Below are 22,577 nucleotides of genomic sequence, written 5' to 3'. Positions count from 1 at the left end.
GTCACATATGGTAAAAACAAGAAGGAACTCTGCAAGAAAATACCTTGAAGACCTTCTGATTATTTTTGCCCCATTTTCAGCATTAAGGTTTCCATCTGCAAGGGGAAGTTTTCTGGAAACAGTAGCTTAGGAAAATACACAATATGAAGCTCTTATAATTGCCATGTTTATACTGAGTTCTGGGTTAGCTGCTTTGAACCAGTCCTGGTAAAAATAAGCCTTCAATGTGTTTTAAGAAATCAGTGTTTCCAATAAGCACTGTCAACATGACCTTTAGTGGTCTCCAGAAATTCTCCTTTACTAAGTATTTAACTGGCTGCTCAACCTCTATGCCTTCCTGTCTGCCTTTAATTTTCCCTCAGCAATTTTAATGCTGGAACAACAGCAAAATACATAAGTCATCCTCTGGGAGTATTTCTAACCATAATTTGAAAAGTCCTTGAAATAAGAAAATTAAAATGGGTTAGAGGAAGAACAGTAGTACATATTACATATTCGTATATACATATGTATGTAATTATATTACATACATAGAGTAAACAACTAAAAATGCACATCACATTCTCGCTCCTATTTTCTATTCAACACTCAACTGTAAGTCCCCACCTCATTTTCTTTCATGGAGAAATTTTGGATTCCACATGTAGAAATCATGTAGAAATACTTTTTGATAATATTATTACCCATGTTCCATAACAATGATAATATTTAAGAATACTTATAATTCCTATTAAATTACCTAAGGAAAGTCATCCTGAAACTCTTAAATTTCTTGTCATATTTTCATATTAACACTTGGGGCCTCTTGATAAAATAAGTCTATCCCTCACTAAAAGAGAATCAATATTAATACAATGAGACATTATTGAAAAGTTTACAAGCTACAAATATAAACCATGTATAATGAATTCTATTGTAAGTAATTTTATAGATAATTTGAAATAATCCAAGGTCACATCATAAATGTGTAACTCATCTAGCAGTCAATTTAATGATAAACACAGAGAAAGAATACATCGGTTGTTACACATCCCATTTTTTCCTTATTTTCAGCTTCACTGAAAACAAAATCATAAGATATTTAAAACTATACATTGTGGTGACCTAATATGCGAAGAGTTGACTCAATGGAAAAGACCCTGATGCTGGGAGTGGTTAGGGGCAGGAGGAGAAGGGGACGACAGAGGATGAGATGGCTGGATGGCATCACCGACTCGATGGGCATGAGTCTGAGTAAACTCCAGGAGTTGGTGATGGACAGGGAGGCCTGGCGTGCTGCGATTCATGGGGTCGCAAAGAGTCGGACACGACTGAGCGATTGAACTGAACTGAACTGAATATGCATATATATTGTGAGAGGATTTCTTTGCCATCATCTAGTTATTTAACACATTCATCACCTCACATACTACCTTTTTTTCTATAAGAACATTTAAGTTCTATTTTCTTAGCACCTATTATACAATACAGTACTATCAACTACAGAAACCATGCTTTACATTAGCTCCTTAGCTCTTTTTCCTCTTAAAGCTGAAAGTCTGTTCCTCCTTACCAACTTCTCTCTATTGCCTAATCCACTCTTCTAGTACCTGGCAACCACTTTTCTACTAATTTTTTAAAAACTTTTCTACATACAAAGGCAGTAATTGTCCTTCTCGGTGTGGCTTATTTTCCTTAGCATAATGCCCATCTACATTATCACAAATAGTAGGATGTCCTTATTTTTCATAACTGAATAATATTCATATATATATACATATAGATATCAATACATATACAGAGAATACATGTGTGTGCATGTGTATACATATATATATAACATTTCTTTATCCACTTATCTGAAGACTGTTTCCATATCATGGCTATTGTGATTATTCCTGCAATGAACATGAAACAATATATAACTCTGAAATACAATTTTCCAATTTCTTTGAATACACACCCAGAAGCAGAATTGCCAGGTCATATGGTTCCTCAAGAGATTACAAGCTCTATTTGTAATCTCTTGAGGAATCTCCACACTGTTTTCCATAGTGGCTATATCAATTTACATTCCCACCAACAGTGTACATGTGTTCCCTTTACTGCATATCCTTGCCAGTATTTATCATCTCTTGTATTTTTACTGATAGCTATTCTAACACGTGGGATGAATTATCACATTGTGATTTTGATTTACTTTTATTGAAAAGACCATCCCTTCCTCATTATACATTCTTGGCTGTTTTGTATTAAATTAATTGACCATATATGCATGTTTATTTCTGGGCTCTGCAATCTGTTTCATTGATCTTTATCTCTGTTTTTATGTCAATACCATACCATTCTGATCACTAGAGCTTTATAATACATTTTGAAATCAGACCGTGTAATGCTTCTAGCTTTGTTCTCCTCTCTCAAGATTGCTTTGGACAGGTTCTTTCACATCTTTTTTCTTAGAAAAAAAGTAGATCATACCAACAATTTTTATATCTCATAAAATATGATAAGCAACATGAATCAAATTTGATTTGTACTCTTAAATCTATTCTCAAGGGAAGGTACCAATAAAGAGAAAAAAAGAACAAAATTTCAACTCTATAACTTCATATTTAATTCATATCAACTTCTGGATTTCAAAACATATACTTGCTCCAAAACTGAAATCATCAAATAATAAGAATAACAACAGAATCCGAAAACATCATGTTCTAGTAAGGTTAAAAAAAAAAAGACCAAAAAAAAAAATTAAAAAAAAAAAAAAGACTAAAAATAGGACACAGAGAAGAGAAGATGGCTAAATTAAAATTTTAATTGCTGTTGATTTCAGCTATAACCACCATTTCCTAGACCAAACTTAAGACTTCTTGAATGCCAGGCAGTCAATAGAGGAAAACAGTCATTTTTATGTATGAAATATAAGGAAGACTCAGTGAATACAACTATAGACCCTTTTTAAACACCCCAAAACAAGCACTGGTATTTGTTTCCCTAAGGAAATAATAAGGACTTACTCTCAAGACCATGAGTGACTTATGGGCCAAACAAAGCCAGGTTAGGTATGATGCCCCGGCTCACCAAAAGCACTTCTAGAGCACTGCAGGGCTTCCTCACCTTAAAAGTCGTGGTGCCGTACAGCTTGGTAGTGTGGACTGTCTCTGGAAGGACATTAGTGATATTGGTGATAAATTCTTCCAAGTACTTACAGGATTTCTCCAAGTGTGTTGTATTGATAATAATCTGGACAAGCTAGAAAAGAACAAGAACATGTAAGGTCATTTGACTATTTAACCTTGGATGCATGGCTCATTATGAATCTGCTGGTACAAGAAAAACAAAAGGCATGATGACAGAGGCCATCTGTATTCTATAAAAGTTATTGTGAAAGCACAGGATTAGGTATCACTTCCTCTATGAAGACTTCCCTGACTTCCCAAAGAATCTAGCATTCCCCCTACTATAGGAGTAATTGTCACTATTTTAAACTCGTATCTTTGGTTCAAAATAAAGACTCAGTTCAGTTTCAGTTCAGTCGCTCCGTCGTGTCCGACTCTGTGACCCCGTGAACCGCAGCACGCCAGGCCTCCCTGTCCATCACCAACTCCCCGAGTCCACCCAAACCCATGTCGGTTGAGTCAGTGATGCCATCCAACTATCTCATCCACTGTCATCCCCTTCTCCTCCTGCCCTCTATCTTTCCCAGCATCAGGGTCTTTTCAAATGAGTCAGCTCTTCATATCAGGTGACCAAGTACTGGAGTTTCAGCTTCAACACCACTCCTTCCAATGAACACCCAGGACTGATTTGCTTGGATTTGTTTGGATCTCCTTGCAGTCCAAGGGACTCTCAAGAGTCTCCTCCAACACCACAGTTCAAAAGCATCAATTCTTCAGTGCTCAGCTTTCTTCACAGTCCAACTCTCACATCCATACATGACCACTGGAAAAACCATAGCCTTGACCAGACGGACCTTTGTTGACAAAGTAATGTCACTGCTTTTCAATATGCTGCTAGGTTGGTCATAACTTTCTTTCCAAGGAGTAAGCGTCTTTTAATTTCATGGCTGCAATCACCATCTGCAGTAATTTTGGAGCCCAGAAAAATAAAGTCAGCCACTGTTTCCACTGTTTCCCCATCTATTTGCCATGAAATGATGGGACCAGATGCCATGATCTTAGTTTTCTGAATGTTGTGCTTTAAGCCAACTTTTTCACTCTCCTCTTTTACTTTCATCAAGAGGCTCTTTAGCTCTTCTTCACTTTCTGCCATAAGGCTGGTGTCATCTGCATATCTGAGATTATTGATATTTCTCCTGGCAATCTTGATTCCAGCCTGTGCTTCCTCCAGCCCAGCGTTTCTCATGATGTACTCTGCATATAAGTTAGATAAGCAGGGTGACAATATACAGCCTTGACGTACTCCTTTTCCTATTTGGAACCAGTCTTATTGTTCCATGTTCAGTTCTAACTGTTGCTTCCTGACCTGCATACAAGTTTCTCTAGAGGCAGGTCAGGTGGTTTGCTAGTTCCATCTCTTTCAAGGCTAAGATAAAAAACTGATAGTATTTAGCATACAACCTGGAAATAAATAATTGTCAAATGAATAAAATAAACTCCCATTAAAAGAACAAGAATGACTGAAATGACAGTAAGTTTCAAAATAAGGCACAATGAACATAGGAATTTTGGAACAGTTGCAGTATATAAACAAACTACATCAGCTTCTATGAAAGAAAAAAACATGAGCACGGGAGTCAGAGAAACCAGGGAGCAACTACTTACAAATTGTTGATACTGACAAAGTTTCTTGTCTTCTCTAAGTCTATTTATTTAATTGTAAAATATTAATAATAATTTCTAACTCACACTTATTATGAAGACTAAATATTCTTTTGTTAATATTATTTTCCTTTCCTTACAGAAGAGATCCTTAAAGAAGGCAGTACTGGTAAGATAAAAAGCCATCTGTAAATTTCTTCGAGAGCAGGATAAAGAAGAAAACTGTTGTCAGTAGAATTAAACTTTCTAAACCACTTCACAGTTCATTTTCTTACATCACCCTCCTAGCAACCTGAAGAGGTAAGTGGGCATAATTATTACTTCCATTCTACAGTAAGAGAAACAAAAAATGAAATTAAACTGGGATTCAAATCCAAGTCATCAACCTTCAAATTATGGTCTCATCTTAATGATTTCAGACAGTGCCTCTTAGCATAAGCTAAGACTGCAGCCCTGGAATACTACATTGTTATGTATATTAGGCTGAAATATCAGATTCAGGGGCTGACATCAACTATACATCTCCATGCTTTGATTCTACCGTATGTAAAAAATTAAGTTAAATTTTTTAATGACTGATACCTACTATGTATTTCAGCTATAAAAAACTATTCACATTCCTGAGCCAAAAAGAAACACAAAGAGAAAGTAAAATGGAACCCTTTTTTACCTTTCTTTTCAACATCTTTAACTTTTCATTTTCACAAGAATATGTCTAGGGATAGGGTTGTGGTAGGCAAGGGAGTTTTGGTGTTTAAGGCTATGAAAGAACTTGTATCTTCTTTCAGTCTAGTGAGATAATAATTCAGAGAAGACTGAGTAGATGACAGAAGGGGAAAATTGGAGTTAAAGATGAAGGGAGGTACTACACATTTTTAAAATCAAATAATATTCCAAAACAATGTTTAAAAGACGGAATTGTACTCCAGTAAAAGTGACTGCATTAAGCTGTGGAATAATAAATTAAATTATTAATAGGACCATAATCAGAAATACTAAAGAGTTTGATTGTGTGGATCACAACAAATTTTGGAAAATTCTTAAAGAGATGTGAGTACCAGACCATCTTACCTGTCTCAGAAACTTGTATACAGGTCAGGAAGCAACAGTTAGAACCAGGGACAGAACAACAGACTGGTTCAAAACTGGGAAAGGAGTATGTCAAGGCTATGTATTGTCACCTTGCTTATTTAACTTATGTGCAGAGTACATCATGAGAAATGCCCAGCTGGATGAAACACGAGCTAGAATGAAGATTGCTGAGAGAAATATCAACAACCTCAGATATGCTAATGATAACACTCTAATGGCAGAAAGTGAAGAGGAACTAAACAGCCTCTTGATGAAGATAAAAGAGAAGAGTGAAAAAGCTGGCTTAAACCTTAACATTCAAAGAACTAAGATCATGGCATCCCATCCCATCACTTCATGTCAAATAGAAGGGGAAAAAGTGACAGTTTTTATTTTCTTGGACTGCAAAATCACAGCGGACAGTGATTGCAGCTATGAAATTAAAAGACACTTGTTCCTTAGAAGGAAACCGATGATAAACCTAGACAGTGTATTCAAAAGCAGAGACATCACTTTGCTGACAAAGGTCCATATAGCCAAAGCTATGGTTTTTCTAGTAGTCATATACGGATGTGAAAGTTGGACCATAAAGAAGGCTGAAGAATTGATGCTTTCTAATTGTGGTGTTGGAGAGGATTCTTGAGAGTCCTTTGGACAGCAAGGAGATCAAACCAATCAGTCCTAAAGGATATCAAGGCTGAATATTCTATTCATTGGAAGTACTGATGCTGAAGATGAAGCTCCAATTGAAAAACCTGCTTATTGGAAAAGACCCTGCTGCTGGTAGAGCTTGAAGGCAAAACAGAAGGGGGCAGTAGAGAGTGAGATGGTTAGATAGCATCACTGATTCAACAGACACGAATCTGAACAAACTCCAGGAGATAGTGAAAGACAGGAAGCCTGGTGTGTTGCAGTCCAAGCAGTCTCAAAGAGTAGGACATGACTCAGCGACTGAACAACAACCTCCTCAAACAGAACACAGCACAAGGCCAAATACACAATTAATTCTCCAAAAATACATGTCAACTCATAATGCTTTAGTCACAGATTCAAGTAAGGAAAAGGTAACTTCTACCCCCTAAGGATCAGCCAAAAACAGCTACTTTTGAAACATAATGGCAAAGATAAAAGACCCAGTTCTAAGAAAGATAAGTTAGGGCAACAATGGGACTAAGTCTTTGCACTATTTCCCACAATTCATCAGACAAGTTCATATTAATCATTAGGCTCTTTCTGGGCTTCCCTGGTGGCTCAGATAGTAAAGAATCTGCCTGCAATGTGGAAGACCTGGGTTCGATCCCAGGGTTGGGCTTCCCAGGAGGGGGCAGTGGTAAAGAACACGACTGCCAATGCAGGAGACATAAGAGACATGGGTTCAATCCTTGTGTCAGGAAGATACCCTGGAGTATGGCATGACAACCCACTCCAGTATTCTTGTCTGGAGAACCCCCAAGGACAGAGAAGCCTGGTGGGCTACAGTCCATGGGGTCTCAAAGAATCAGACACGAGTGAAGGAACTTAGCACACATCTAGGTCCCTTCCATCCATTCGATAGTTTGAATTTTGGAAGAAAATTCTGTCACCTATAAAATTACCCAAAACATCAGCTTTTTAACTTTAGAGTGCTTTAGAGAAAAACACCCACAAAAATAAGTGATTTCTCACCCTCTTCCTTTCAATGTGTTTCTTCTTCAGAGAAGGACTAAAATCAGTTTAAAAATTTTAATTTTATACATTAAATCATTCTTCTTCATGAGTGGGAATGTGGCTACTGGAAAGGTTGTCTTGATGTGGAAGCTAGAAAAGTAAGAGAGTTAATTTGGGGAACCAAAAATTTTCTATTTTAAAATGAGCATTACCAATAGGGAACACATTCTATCTATCAAAAGAAATCCTAATAATAAGGAGAAATCGTGTCATATTATAGAAATAAAAAACAGTGGCAGTCAAAGAGAAAATTGTCATGTTTTGCAGGATATTGACAGTTTTAAAAAAAAGGAGGCGGCTTCACTGGGTACAGTAGTAATTTCCCATGACTTTTTAAAGATCTGTCAACACAAAAGATCACCATGAATTACATCAATTGGCTGTCAGTCACTTTTGAAATGTTTCATTGCTGAGCATAGAAGAGACTATTAAAACACTCTAGGATTACAGTAGATACCATGTCATTTTCAAAGGGAATATCTGTCTGTTAATGAGGTCTAAGTGATCTCTACTTCTGAATGACAGCTAACCAAAATCCTTAAAAGGGCATTTACAAATGTGAAGCCAGATGCTTTGGGAGTTATTTTGAACTTAAGGGTGAAATGAAGCAATTTCTTATATCAACTTCCATCAGAGTTTGAGCTCCTTTGATATTTTTAACCCATACTACCCACTCTCTTTTAAAAATATATCACTGCAGCAATCTAAACTGTCCTATTGTTTCAAGAATATGGAACTAATACTGTATTAAGATATTGGTTATATCTCATATAAAGTGGAGTTCTATGAAAACTGTACACAAAACAAAACAAAACAAAACCACCAAAAAGTAAATAAACACCTCTCACAACTAAATGACAGAAGTTACTTAGATGAAAAACCATTAAGAAACAGGACATTATTTTTTTGTGTGTGGATGGGTGGGGAGAATCTTTCCTTCCTAAAATCAGAGCGAATCTAATAAAGAAGGCACAGAGTAGCCTATAGGTGTCACTTCTTCAACTTTGCTCCAAACACCACAGCAGAGGCCGAACTATGATCACAGATAGGTATTCATATTCCTGACAAACTCCAGGAAAGAAAATGTCTTCATAATCTTTAACAGTTCAAAACTAAGCCTTAAATTCCAAGAAGAGGTCTCCATTCCCGATTATAAGTTACTTCTGAAGTATACACATCTACTTATATTAGGATATATTACATTACCTTGTCCCCCAAAACAGATAATTTAGTATACTGAAGTTTCAAAAGGACTAATCCAAGCCAAGAAAATTACTGTTTTTACCCACCAATGCCTCTCAACTACTGATAGAAAAGATAAAAAACTAAATAACAGTCTTATTTCTCATTCACAAATATAAGCTATCCCTAAGACTTCAAGGAATTTTATCTCCATTTCACCTCAGTAAGGGTATAAAAAGCTGTGTCAGCTACCCATTTTATACCATCTCTATGGTAAATACCTAAACTATTAAAATACTTGGAATTACTGGTTTTGAATTCAAAGGACTAATACAAAGCTTATATTTGAAAAACTTCTGTATACAATGTTTTAACATAATATTAGCAATATCATTGCTATTAACAATAGGGAATGGAAACAAATGATACGTGGGAGATAACATAGGACAGAACCACATGGTCATCAATCTAAACTATATTAAAAAGAAAAGGAGAACGCAAAGCATTGGTCATTTATTCGGGTCCCCTAGGGCATGATTATAACCATAAAAATATGTGTTCCATATGGTATAACTACCAGCCCCTCTAAATTTCTTTAACTTTACACTGAAAACCTACCTACCTACTTTTTTTTCCCCCTTCTTCTCTCTTTCATTACTTAACAATTCCTATATGCCCAGGAACTGGGATAGGGTTGTACATAATTATACACAAGACAAAGTCCTTGGTTTCATGGAGATTATAGTAAACACATAAACATATAAACACATAGTATGACAGCAGGTGGTAGTAAGCACGGGGAATAGAAGAGAGAAAAAGGAGGTACAAGGGGATGGTATTAATCTATCTGAGCTACTTGGAGATAGGGTGGTCAAGAGCCCTCTTTAAGGAAATAATATTTGAGAAGGAATTTAAGTGAAGGTATATTGCTGTCATGTGTAATAAATAAATTCTTTTATGTCTAATTTATATTTTAAGCCTTTATATCATTAAATTCTTCATAAAGAAGCAGAGTATCCTTTCATTCATTGTAAAACCTGCATGGATCACAGCCTTGTCATGGCAAAGAGGCCTGCATAACTCAATGAAGCTATGAGCCATGCAATACAGGGCCACCCAAGATGGATGGGTCATAATGAAGAGTTACGACAATTTGTGGTCCACTGGAAGAGGAAATGGCAACCCAGTTCAGTATTCTTGCTTGGAAAACCCCATGAACAGTATGAAAAGGCAAAAAGATAGGACACTGGAAGATGAGCCCTCCAAGTAGAAAGGTGTCCAATATGCTACTGGGGAAGAGCAGAGGGCAATAACTAATAGCTCCAGAAAGAATGCAGCAGCTGGGACAAAGTGGAAACGATGAGCACTTATGGTTGTACCTGATGGCAAAAGTAAATTCAATGTTGTAAAGAACAATATTGCATAGGAACCTGTAATGTTAAGTCCATGAATCAAGGTAAATTGGATATGGTCAAGCAGGAGATGGCAAGACAGAATATCCCAGGAATGAGTGAACTAAAATGGACAGGAACAGGCGAACTTAATTCATTATATCTACTGCTATGGGCAAGAATCCCTTAGAAGGAGTAGAGTAGCCCTCACAGTCCACAAATGAGTACAAAATGCAGTACTTGGGTGGAACCTGAAAAGAAAGAATGATCTCAATTCATTTCCAAGGCAAACCATTCAATATCACAGCAAACCAAGTCTATGCATCAACCACTGATGTCAAAGAAGCTGAAGCTGACCAGTTCTATGAGGACCAACTTTCTAGAACTAACACCAAAAATGATGTCCTTTTCATCATAGGGGATTAGAATACAAAAGTAGGAAATCAAAAGATAACTGGAACAACCGGAAGTTTGGTCTGGGATACAAAATGAAGCAGGGCAAAGGCTAACAGAGTTTAAACAAAAGAATACACTGGTCATAGCAAATACCTTTCCCAACAACCAAAGAGATGACCTTACACATGGACATTACGACTGCTCTGCTGCTCAATTGCTTCAATCATGTAAGACACTTTGTGACCGTATGGGCTGTAGCCTGCCGGGGTCCTCTGTCCATGGAATTCTCCAGGCAAGAATATTGGACTCTGTTGCCATGACCTCCTCCAAGGGATCTTCCCAACCCAGCAGTCAAACCTCCGTCTCCTGCATTGGCAGGAGGGGTTCTTCGCCGCTAGAGCCACCTGGGAAGTCCCATGGGCATCATTAGATGGTCAACACTGAAATCAGGCTGATTACGTTCCTTGAGGCCAAAGATGGAGAAGCTCTACACAGTCAGCAAAACTAAGACCCGTAGCTGACTACTGCTAATATGATGACCTCTTTATTGCAAAATTCAGGCTTAAATTGAATAAAGTAGTGAAAATCACCAGGACACTCAGGTATGACCTAAATCAAATTTCTTACATTATGTTCAGTGGAGGTGACAAATAGATTCAAGGGATTAGACTGGGTAGACAGAGTGTGTGAAGAACAATAAACAGAGGTTTGTAATACTGTACAGGGGGCAGTGACCAAAACTATCCCAAAGAAAAAGAAATGAAAGAAATCAAAATGGTTGTCCAAGGAGGCTTTACAAATAGCTGAAGAAAGAAGAGAAGAGAAATGCAAAGGAGAAAGAGAAAGATACAGCCAACTGAATGCAGAGTTCCAGACAATAACAAGGAGAGATAAGAAGACCTCCTTAAATGAACAATGCAAAGAAACAAAGGAAAACAATAAAAGGGCAAAGACTAGACATCTCCTCAAAAACCCTGAAGAGATCAAGGGAATATTTCAGGCAAGAATGAGCATGATAAAGAACAGAATTGATAAGGACCTAACAAAAGCAGAAGAGATTAAGAAGAGGTGGCAAGAAAATACAGAATAATCTCAAATAATCACAATGGTGTGATCATTCTTCTAAAATCAGACATCCTGTAGTGTGAAGTGAAGTGGGCCTTATGAAGCATTACTATGAGGAAGCTAGAGGTGATGGAATCACAGCTGAACTATTTAAAAATCCTAATAGATGATGCTGTTAAAGTGCTGTATTCAATATGCCAGAAAATTTGGAAAATTCAGCAGTGTCCACAGGACTGGAAAGGGTCAGTTTTCATTCCAATCCCAAAGAAGAGCAATGCCAAAGAATGTCCCAACTACAACTGTGCTCATCGCACATGCTAGCAAAGTTATGTTGAAAATCCTTCAAGCTAGGCTTCAGCAGTACATGAACTGAGAACTTTCAGATGTATAAGCTGGGTTTTGAAGAGGCAGAGGAAAGAGAGATCAAATTGCAACATTCATTAGATCTTGGAGAAAGCCAAACAGTTTCAGGAAAACATCTACTTCTACTTTACTGACTATGCTAAAGCCCTTGACTGTGTGGATAACAACAAACTGTTGAAAATTCTTCAAGAGATGGGAGTATTAGATTACCTCACCTGTCTCCTGAGAAACCTATATGTGAGTCAAGAAGTAACAGAACCAGACATGAAACAATGGACTGGTTCAAATTGTGAAAGGAGTACGATCAGGCTGTAAATTGTCATCCTGATTATTTAATGTATATGCAGAGTACAACATGTGAAATGCTGAGCTAGATGAATCAAAAGCTGGAATCAAGACTGCCAGGAGAAATATCAACAACCTCAGATACGCAGATGATACCATTTTAGTGGCAGAAAGTGAAGAACTTGATGAGGGTAAAAGAGGAGAGTGAAAAAGTTGGTTTGAAAATTAACATTACAAAAACTAACATCACTTTATGGCACATACAAGAAGAAAAAGTAGGAACAGTGACAGATTTTATTTTCTTGGGCTCTAAAATCACTGCAGATGGTGACTGTAGTCATGAAATTAAGATGCTTGCTACTTGAAAGGAAAGCTATGACAAACTTAGACAGTGTATTAAAGAACAGAGCTATTACTGCCAACAAAGGCCCATACAGTCAAAGCTCTGGTCTTTTCAGCAGTCATGTATGGATGTGAGAACAGGACCATAAAGAAGGATCACTGCTGAAGAATTGATGTTTTCTAGTTGTACTGCTGGAGAGGTCTCTTGAGAGTCCCCTGGACTGAAAGGAGATCAAATCAGTCAATCCTAATGGAAATCAACCCTAAATATTCATTTGGAAGGACTGATGCTGAAGCTGAATACTCCAATACTCTGGCCATCTGATGTGAAGAGTTGATTCATTGGAAAAGACCCTGATGCTGCAAAAGATTGAATGCAAAAGTAGAAGAGAGTGGAACAGGATGAAATGGTTAGATAGCATCACTAATTCAATGGACTTGAATTTGAGCAAACTCCAGGAGATAGCAAAGGACAGAGAAACCAGCAAACAATGGGGTTGCAAAGAGCAGAACATGACTTATAAACTGAATAACAACAACAACAGGTGGTAATAAGCACTGGGGATACTATTAATAGAAGCAAGGATAAGGGGATGGTTCAGTTCAGTTCAGTCACTCAATCATGTCCGACTCTTTGTGACCTCATGAATCACAGCATGCCAGGCCTCCCTGTCCATCATCAATTCCCGGAGTTTACTCAAACTCATGCCCATTGAGTCAGTGATGCCATCCAGCCATCTCATCCTCTGTCGTCCCCTTCTCCTCTTGCCCCAAAGCCCTCCTAGCATCAGGGTCTTTTCGAATGAATCAACTCTTTGCATGAGGTGGCCAAAGTACTGGAGTTTCAGGTTCAGCATCAGTCCTTTCAATGAACACCCAGGACTGATCTCCTTTGGGATGGACTGGTTGGATCTCCTTGCAGTCCAAGGGACTCTCAAGAGTCTTCTCCAACACCACAGTTCAAAAGCATCAATTCTTTGGCACTCAGCTTTTTTCACAGTCCAACTCTCACATCCATACATGACCACTGGAAAAACCATAGCCTTGACCAGACGGACCTTTGCTGGCAAAGTAATGTCTCTGCTTTTTAATATGCTATCTAGGTTGGTCATAACTTTCCTTCCAAGGAGTAAGTGTCTTTTAATTTTATGGCTGCAGTCACCATCTGCAGTGATTTTGGAGCCCCAAAAATAAAGTCTGACACTATTTCCACTGTCTCCCCATCTATTTCCCATAAGGTGATAGGACCAGATGCCATGATCTTAGTTTTCTGAATGTTGTGCTTTAAGCCAACTTTTTCACTCTCCTCTTTCACTTTCATCAGGAGGCTTTATAGTTCCTCTTCACTTTCTGCCATAAGGGTGGTGTCATCTGCATATCTGAGGTTATTGATATTTCTCCCGGCAATCTTGATTCCAGCTTGTGCTTCTTCCAGCCCAGCGTTTCTCATGATGTACACTTCATATAAGTTAAATGAGCAGGGTGACAATATACAGCCTTGATGTACTCCTTTTCCTATTTGGAACCAGTCTGTTGTTCCATGTCCAGTTCTAACTGTTGCTTCCTGACCTGCATACAGGTTTCTCAAGAGGCAGGTCAGGTGGTCTGGTATTCCCATCTCTTTCAGGATTTTCCACAGTTTACTGTGATCCACACAGTCGAAGGCTTTGGCGTAGTCAATAAAGCAGAAATAGATGTTTTTCTGGAATTCTCTTGCTTTTTTGATGATCCAGCGGATATTGGCAATTTGATCTCTGGTTCCTCTGCCTTTTCTAAAACCAGCTTGAACATCTGGAAGTTCACAGTTCACGTATTGCTGAAGCCTGGCTTGGAGAATTTTGAGCATTACTTTACTAGCGTGTGAGATGAGTGCTATTGTACGGTAATTTGAGCATTCTTTGGCATTGCCTTTCTTAGGGATTGGAATGAAAACTGACCTTTTCCAGTCCTGTGGCCACTGCTGAGTTTTCCAAATTTGCTGGCATATTGAGTGCAGCAAATTCACAGCATCATCTTTCAGAATTTGAAATAGCTCAACTGGAGTTCCATCACATCCACTAGCTTAGTTCGTACTGATGCATTCTAAGGCCCACTTGACTTCACATTCCAGGATGTCTGGCTCTAGGTGAGTGATCACACCATTATGATTATCTGGGTCGTGAAGATCTTTTTTGTACAGTTCTTCTGTGTTCTTGCCACCTCTTCTTAATATCTTCTGCTTCTGTTAGGTCCATACAATTTCTGTCCTTTATCGAACCCATCTTTACCTGAAATGTCCCTTGGTATCTCTAATTTTCTTAAAGAGATCTCTAGTCTTTCCCATTCTGTTGTTTTCCTCTCTTTCTTCACATTGATCGCTGAAGAAGGCTTTCTTATTTCTCCTGGCTATTCTTCGGAACTCTGCATTCAAATGGGAATATCTTTCCTTTTCTCCTTTGCTTGATCTGAGCTATTCTGAGAGTAGGTGGTCAAGGAAATCTCCTTAAGGAAATAGTATTTGAGTAGGGATTTAACTGAAGATATATTTCTATCATATGTGATAAATAAATAATTTTAAGTCTAATTTATATTTTAAGCCTATCAGTACATTTTTTTTTTATCTCACCTAAACATGTCACATTTTATTTTATTTTATTTTTTTTAAATTTTTATTAGTTGGAGGCTAATTACTTTACATCATTACAGTAGTTTTTGTTATACATTGATATGAATTAGCCATGGATTTACATGTATTCCCCATCCCAGTCCCCCCTCCCACCTCCCTCTCCACCCGATCCCTCTGGGTCTTCTCAGTGCACCAGGCCCGAGCACTTGTCTCATGTACCCAACCTGAGCTGGTTATCCGTTTCACCCTAGATAATATACATGTTTCAATGCTGTTCTCCTGAAACATCCCACCCTCTCCTTCTCCCAGAGTCCACAAGTCTGTTCCATACATCTGAGTCTCTTTTTCTGTTTTGCATATAGGGTTATCGTTACCATCTTTCTAAAGTCCATATATATGTGTTAGTATACTGTAATGGTCTTTATCTTTCTGGCTTACTTCGCTCTGAATAATGGGCTCCAGTTTCATCCAACTCATTAGAACTGATTCAAATGAATTCTTTTTAATGGCTGAGTAGTATTCCATGGTGTATATGTACCACAGCTTCCTCATCCATTCGTCTGCTGATGGGCATCTGGGTTGCTTCCATGTCCTGGCTATTATAAACAGTGCTGCGATGAACATTGGGGTGCATGTGGCTCTTTCAGATCTGGTTTCCTTGGTGTGTATGCCCAGAAGTGGGATTGCTGGGTCATATGGCAGTTCTATTTCCAGCTTTTTAAGAAATCTCCACACTGTTTTCCATAGTGGCTGTACTAATAAACTCAAAATGGATTAAAGATCTAAATGTAAGACCAGAAACTATAAGACTCCTAGAGGAGAACATAGGCAAAACACTCTCCGACATAAATCACAGCAGGATCCTCTATGACCCACATCCCAGAATTTCAGAAATAAAAGCAAAAATAAACAAATGGGACCTAATGAAACTTAAAAGCTTTTGCACAACAAAGGAAACTATAAAGCAAGGTGAAAAGACAGCTCTCAGATTGGGAGAAAATAATAGCAAATGAAGCAACAGACAAAGGATTAATCTCAAAAATATACAAGCAACTCCTCCAGCTCAACTCCAGAAAAATAAATGACCCAATCCAAAAATGGGCCAAAGAACTCAACAGACATTTCTCCAAGGAAGACATACAGATGGCTAACAAACACATGAAAAGATGTTCAACATCACTCATTATCAGAGAAATGCAAATCAAAACCACAATGAGGTACCATTACACACCAGTCAGAATGGCTGCTATCCAAAAGTCTACAAGCAATAAATGCTGGAGAGGGTGTGGAGAAAAGGGAACCCTCTTACACTGTTGGTGGGAATCAGTACATTTTTAATACAGGAAGACTATCCTTTGATTCATTTTAACCTTCTTTCAAATTTATTAATTCTCTGATATATTGAGATTAACAAACTTGTGGTTTATTTCCTTTCTCTTTACAACATTGTTCTCAAATTTCTGTAGTAAAAAAGAAAAGGCTTAGAAAAAAAACCAACCTTATTTTAAAACTTACTTCAAAATTTTTTAAATTGAAATGAAGCTGATTTACAACATTGTGTTAGTTTCAAGTGTACATCAAAGTGACTGTTATAAACACACACATATATATATAATATTTTTCAGATTCTTTTCCCATGTAAGTTATTACACAGGATTGAGTAAAGTTCACTGGGCTATACCGTAGGTGTCTATTGATTACATATATCACATACAGTAGTATATATGTGTTAATTCCAACCTCCTAGTTGATACCCTCTGTTCACCATTCCCCTCTGGTATCCATAAGCTTCTAAGTCGGAACTTGTTTCAATTTTGAAAATAAGTTCATTTGTATCACTTTTTAGATCCCATGCATAAGTGATATATGATATTTGTCTTGCTCTAACTTATCTCACTTAGTATCATAATCACTAGGTCCGTCGTTGTGGCTACAAATGGTACTATTTTTTTTCTTGGCTGAGTAATATTTTGTACAAATATACCACATCGTCATTATCCATTTATCTGTTGATAGATATTTAGGTTGTTCCCATGTCTGGGCGATTGTATATAGTACTGCTATGAACAATGGGGGGTTCATGTATCTTTTCAAAGTATGGTTTTTTCTGGATATAAGCCCATGAATGCGATTGCAGGATAATATGGTATCTCCATATCCAGAAGGCATATACTTCTGCTTCACTGACTACACTAAAGCCTTTGACTGTGTGGATGACAACTGTGGAAAATTCTTCAAGAGACGGGAATACCAGACCACCTTACTTGCCTTGGACAAAATCTGCATACAGTAGCAACAGTTACAACGGGACATGGAACAATGGGCTGGTTACAAATTGGGAACAAAGATATCAAACCAGGCAATCATAAAGAAAATCAACCCTGAAAATTCACTGGAAGCACTGTTACAGAAACTGATGCTCCAATACACTGGCCGCCTATTGCGATGAAGCAACTCATTCTTCAAGGGCAAAAGGAGAAGAGAAAATATATGTAAAAAATAAAAAGAAGGGGGTGGCAGAGGATGAGATGGTTAGAGAGTATCTCTGACTCAATGGACATGAACTTGGGCAAACTCCAGGAGATAGTAAAGGATGGATGACCCGGGCATGATACAGTGCATGGGGTTGCAAAGAGTCAGCTAAGACTTAGCAACTGAATAACAACAACAACAATATAAAGTATCAAGTATAAAATATACCAATTTCATAGGAACTTTATTACTGATATGAACTTACTGCTTATTATATACAGATTCAGCTAAATATGGCTTATATGGCTGAATAAAATATATAACTAGGCTGGCTAGCCTCACTTTACTTCATATCCACTAGCCAAAGTGTGCACATAATGCTATGAAATAACCACATTACCGTTCATGAAGTAATTCTCTTTTCCAGTGCCCAGAGATAGCTTCTCTTCTTCAGAGAAAACTTAAACCCAACATTTGTACTAGAAATCCACTTTTAGCTGAAGACTGTCACTCAGAAAATTCTATCATAACATATACACAATTACCACCATCTGCAATCCACATACTGTGATTCTCATCTGTTGTCAGAGGTGAACTTCATACTACTTAAAACCAATTCCTTTAACTGTTAATGGGATTCTAAACTCTCTCTCCTACTCAAGTACAGTATTCTGGAGATTTTCCCCTTTCTCATACATCGTCAACTTTTTGCTTTCTACTGTATGATTCTCACCATAAATAACATGGTGTTACTTTTGCTATTACAATTTTTTTTTTAATTAACCGACTTCCACTGCCAGCTATGACCTCATTTCCTTACCTACCTTTGTAACAAAATTTCAAGGAAGAGTTGTCTTATACACACTGTCTCCAATTCCTCTCTTTCCATTCTTTAAAAATATTAATATAAATAAACAGTTTATGTAGAATAGTTTTATATTTACAAGACAGTTGCAAAGAGTTCCCAAATACCCCACACCCAGTTCCCCCTGCTGTTTACAACTCACATTACTACGGTACATGTGTGGGTACTCAGCTGTGTCAGTCATGTCCAACTCTTTGCGACCCTACTAACTGTAGGCCACCAGGCTCCTCTGTCCATGGGGTTCTCCAGGCAAGAATACTTTTCTCTTTTTTTCTAATTTTAATTTTTTAAAACCTATTATATTTTTTATACAATTATTGCTTCATTTGCCTTTACTATTGTTCTTTTCCCCTTGCAGTTAATCTTTAATGTATATAAATCATCTACCTCTATTTAATTCAGCCTATCTATTCTTTCTTTCTTTTCTTAATTTTCTTTCCTCTCAACATATTTGTTACTTTTGTTTTTATTCCTTTATTCCCCACTTGGCACCTTGCTTTAGTCTTGTTTTCTAGTTTGTGCTTAAGTTAGTTTTGTTCTTAACTGGTAAAAATAACTTTTGATTTCCTTTGTTCACTGGATCAATCAACTGTACTTGATTTTTGTTGGATCGTTTTCATGTTGTTCATGGGTGTATATGCATATGTGTATATTTCATTATTTTAATTATTATTTACCTGATATTGTAAATGTCATTGATCTGGGATTCATCTTTGGCTTCTTGTTTTTGGATATTTTTCTCTCCCTTAATACCATAACAAACAACTTGTGAAATCTTCGTTCCTGACCAGAGATCAAACCCCGAGCATTTGGAGTGGGAGCACTGAATCGAAGACCTTAGACGACCGGAGAAATAACCGTAGGGAGCACGCAGTGGTGAGAACTCACACAAAGAAAACCACCGAATGCAAGACCCAGCATCACCCAACCATCAGCAGCACCCCGTGCAGGATGCCTCATCCAAACAACACACAAAGCAATAATACAAACCCAATCAGCAGCAGCCAGGAGTACCACCTCACTCACCCTTGCCCATCAGAGGAAAAACAAACAAACAAACAAAAACTCAGCACAAATCTCACCCTATATGAAGCTCACACAAACCATGGGACCAAAGTTGGGAGGGCAGAAACCAAAAGGAAGAAAGAATTCAACTTTCTGCAAGTAAAGAATCAACTTTCCTTGAAGCCTGGGAAAAGGAGACCTAAAACACAATAACTTTAAAAGAAAAAAAATGAACAGGCAGAGAAATATTGAACAAATGAAGGAACAAACAAGAAACACAGAAGTTCAAATCAGGGAAGAGGAAATAAGAAAATAACCTGAAAAAGAATTCAGAATGATGATAGTAAAGATGATCAAAAACCTTCAAAACAAAATGGAGAAAATGCAAGAATCAGTTAACAAAGACCTAGAAGAATTAAAGAATAAGCATACAGAGACAAAGAACACTATTACTGAAATTAAAAATAGTGTAGAAGGAATCAATAGCACAATATCTGAAGCAGAAGAACAAACCAGTGAGTTAGCTGGAAGATAAAATGGTGGAAATAACTTCTGAAGAGCAGAATAAAGTAAAAAGAATGAAAAGAGCTGAAGACACTCTCTCTATATCAAACATACCAACATTTGAAATAGGGGTCCCAGAAGAACAAGAGGAAAAGAAAGGGGATCAGAAAATTTTTGAAGAGATTATAGATGAAAATTTCCCCATCATGGAAAAGGAAATATCCAATCAAGTCCAAGAGGCACAAAGAGCCCCATACAGGATAAACCCAAGGAGAAACACGCCAGGACACATACAAATCAAAGTAACAAAGACTAAACACAAACAAAGAAAATTAAAAGCAGCAAGGGAGAAGCAACAATATATAAGGGAAACCCCATACCCTTAACAGCTGATCTTTCAGCAGAAACTGTAGGCCAGAAGGGAATGGCAGGATATATTTAAAGTAGTGAAAGGGAAAAATCTACAACCAAGATCACTGTACCCAGCAAAGATCTCATTCAAAATTGATGGAGAAATAAAAAGCTTTTCAGACAAGAAAAAGTTAAGACAATTCAGTACCACAAAACCAGCTTTATAACAAATGTTAAATGGACTTGTATTCAGCAATACGTGAACCATGAAATTCCAGATGGTCAAGCTGGATTTAGAAAAGGCAGAGGAACCAGAGATCAAACTGCCAACATCTGCTGGATCATCAAAAAAGCAAGAGAGTTTCAGAAAAGCATCTATTTCTGCTTTATTGACTATGCCAAAGCCTTGGACTGTGTGGATCACAATAAACTGTGGAAAATTCTGAAGGAGATGGAAATATCAGACCACCTGATCTGCCTCTTGAGAAACCTGTATGCAGATCAGGAAGCAACAGTTAGAACTCGACATGGAACAACAGACTGGTTCCAAATAGGAAAAGCAGTATGTCAAGGCTGTATATTGTCACCCTGCTTATTTAACTTACATGCAAAGTACATCATGAGAAATGCTGGGCTGGAGGAAGCATAAGCTAGAATCAAGATTGCCAGGAGAAATATCAATAACCTTAGATATACAGATGACACCAGCCTTATGGCAGAAAGTGAAGAAGAACTAAAGAGCCTCTTGATGAAAGTGAAAGAGGAGAGTGAAAAAGTTGGCTTAAAGCTTAACATTCAGAAAACTAAGATCATGGCACCTGGTCCCATCATTTCATGGCAAATAGATGGGGAGACAGTGGAAACAGTGGCTGACTTTATTTCTGGGGGCTCTAAAATCACTACAGATGGTGATTGCAGCCATGGAATTAAAAGACGCATACTCCTTGGAAGGAAAGTTATGACCAACCTAGACAACATATTAAAAAACAGAGACATTACTTTGTCCATAAAGGTCCGTTTAGTCAAGGCTATGGTTTTTCCAGTAGTCACGTATGGATGTGAGAGCTGGACTATAAAGAAGGCTGAGCACTGAAGAATTGATGTTTTTGAACTGTGGTGTTGGAGAAGACTCCTGAGAGTTCCTTGGACTGCAAGGAGATCCAACCAGTCCATCCTAAAGCAGATCAGTCCTGGGTGTTCATTGGAAGGACTGATGTTGAAGCTGAAATTCCAATACTTTAGCCATCTGATGGAAAGACCTGACTCATTTGAAAAGACTCTGATGCTGGGAACGATAGAGGGCAGGAGGAGAAGGGGACCACAGAGGATGAGATGGTTGGATGGCATCACTGACTCAATGGACATGGGTTTGGGTGGACTCCAGCAGTTTGTGATGTACAGGGAGGCCTGCCGTGCTGTGGTTCATGGGATCGTAAAGAGTCGGACATGACTAAGCAACTGAACTGAACTGAACTGAACTGATAGTCAAGAAATACAACAGAAGATAAAATATCTACAAAATCAACCCCAAACAATTAGAAAATGGCAATAGGAACACATATATCAATAATTACTTTAAATGGATATGAATTAAAAGCTCCATCCAAAAGACATAGGCTGGCTAAATGGATACAAAAAGAAGACCCATATATATGCTGTCTACAAAAAATCCACCTTAGACCTCAAGACACATATATGAAAGTGAGAGGATGGAAAAATATATTCTATGCAAACAGGAAGCAAAAGAAAGCTGGAGTAGCAATCCTCATATCAGACAAAATGCACCTTAACATAAAGAAGATTACAAGAGATAAGGAAGGACACTACATAATGATCAAGGGATCAGTCCAAGAGGAAGACATAACAATTGTAAATATCTATGCACCCAACACAGGAGCACCTCAATACATAAGACAAACACTAACAGACACAAAACAAGAAACTGACAGTAACACAATAACTGTAGGAGAATTTAATACCCCACTCAGACTGATGGACAGATCATGAAAACAGAATATTAATATGGAAACACAAGTCTTAAATGATACATTAGATGAGATGGATCTCATTGATTTCTTCAGGTCATTCCATCCAAATGCAGAAGAATACACCTTCTTCTCAAGTGCACATGGGAAATTCTCCAGGATAGACCACATCTTGGGTCACAAATCAAACTTCAGTAAATTTAAGAAAACTGAAACCGTGTCAAGCATCTT

General features: G+C 37.7%; 1 protein-coding gene across 1 annotated transcript in view; it reads right to left on the bottom strand.

The window, feature by feature from the left end:
- The window catches only part of EXOC6B (exocyst complex component 6B), a 675,781-nt gene that overhangs the window by 255,128 nt on the left and 398,076 nt on the right, over window positions 1–22,577 (bottom strand). The window contains 1 exon segment of the mRNA XM_070476359.1: window positions 3,094–3,228. Coding sequence (XP_070332460.1) covers window positions 3,094–3,228 — 135 coding nt within the window.

This window comes from Odocoileus virginianus, chromosome 2, assembly GCF_023699985.2.
Source record: "Odocoileus virginianus isolate 20LAN1187 ecotype Illinois chromosome 2, Ovbor_1.2, whole genome shotgun sequence".
Classification (NCBI taxonomy): Eukaryota; Metazoa; Chordata; class Mammalia; order Artiodactyla; family Cervidae; genus Odocoileus; species Odocoileus virginianus.
The sequence above is the reverse complement of the archived record's forward strand: the minus strand, read 5'-3'. Positions and strand labels throughout refer to the sequence as shown.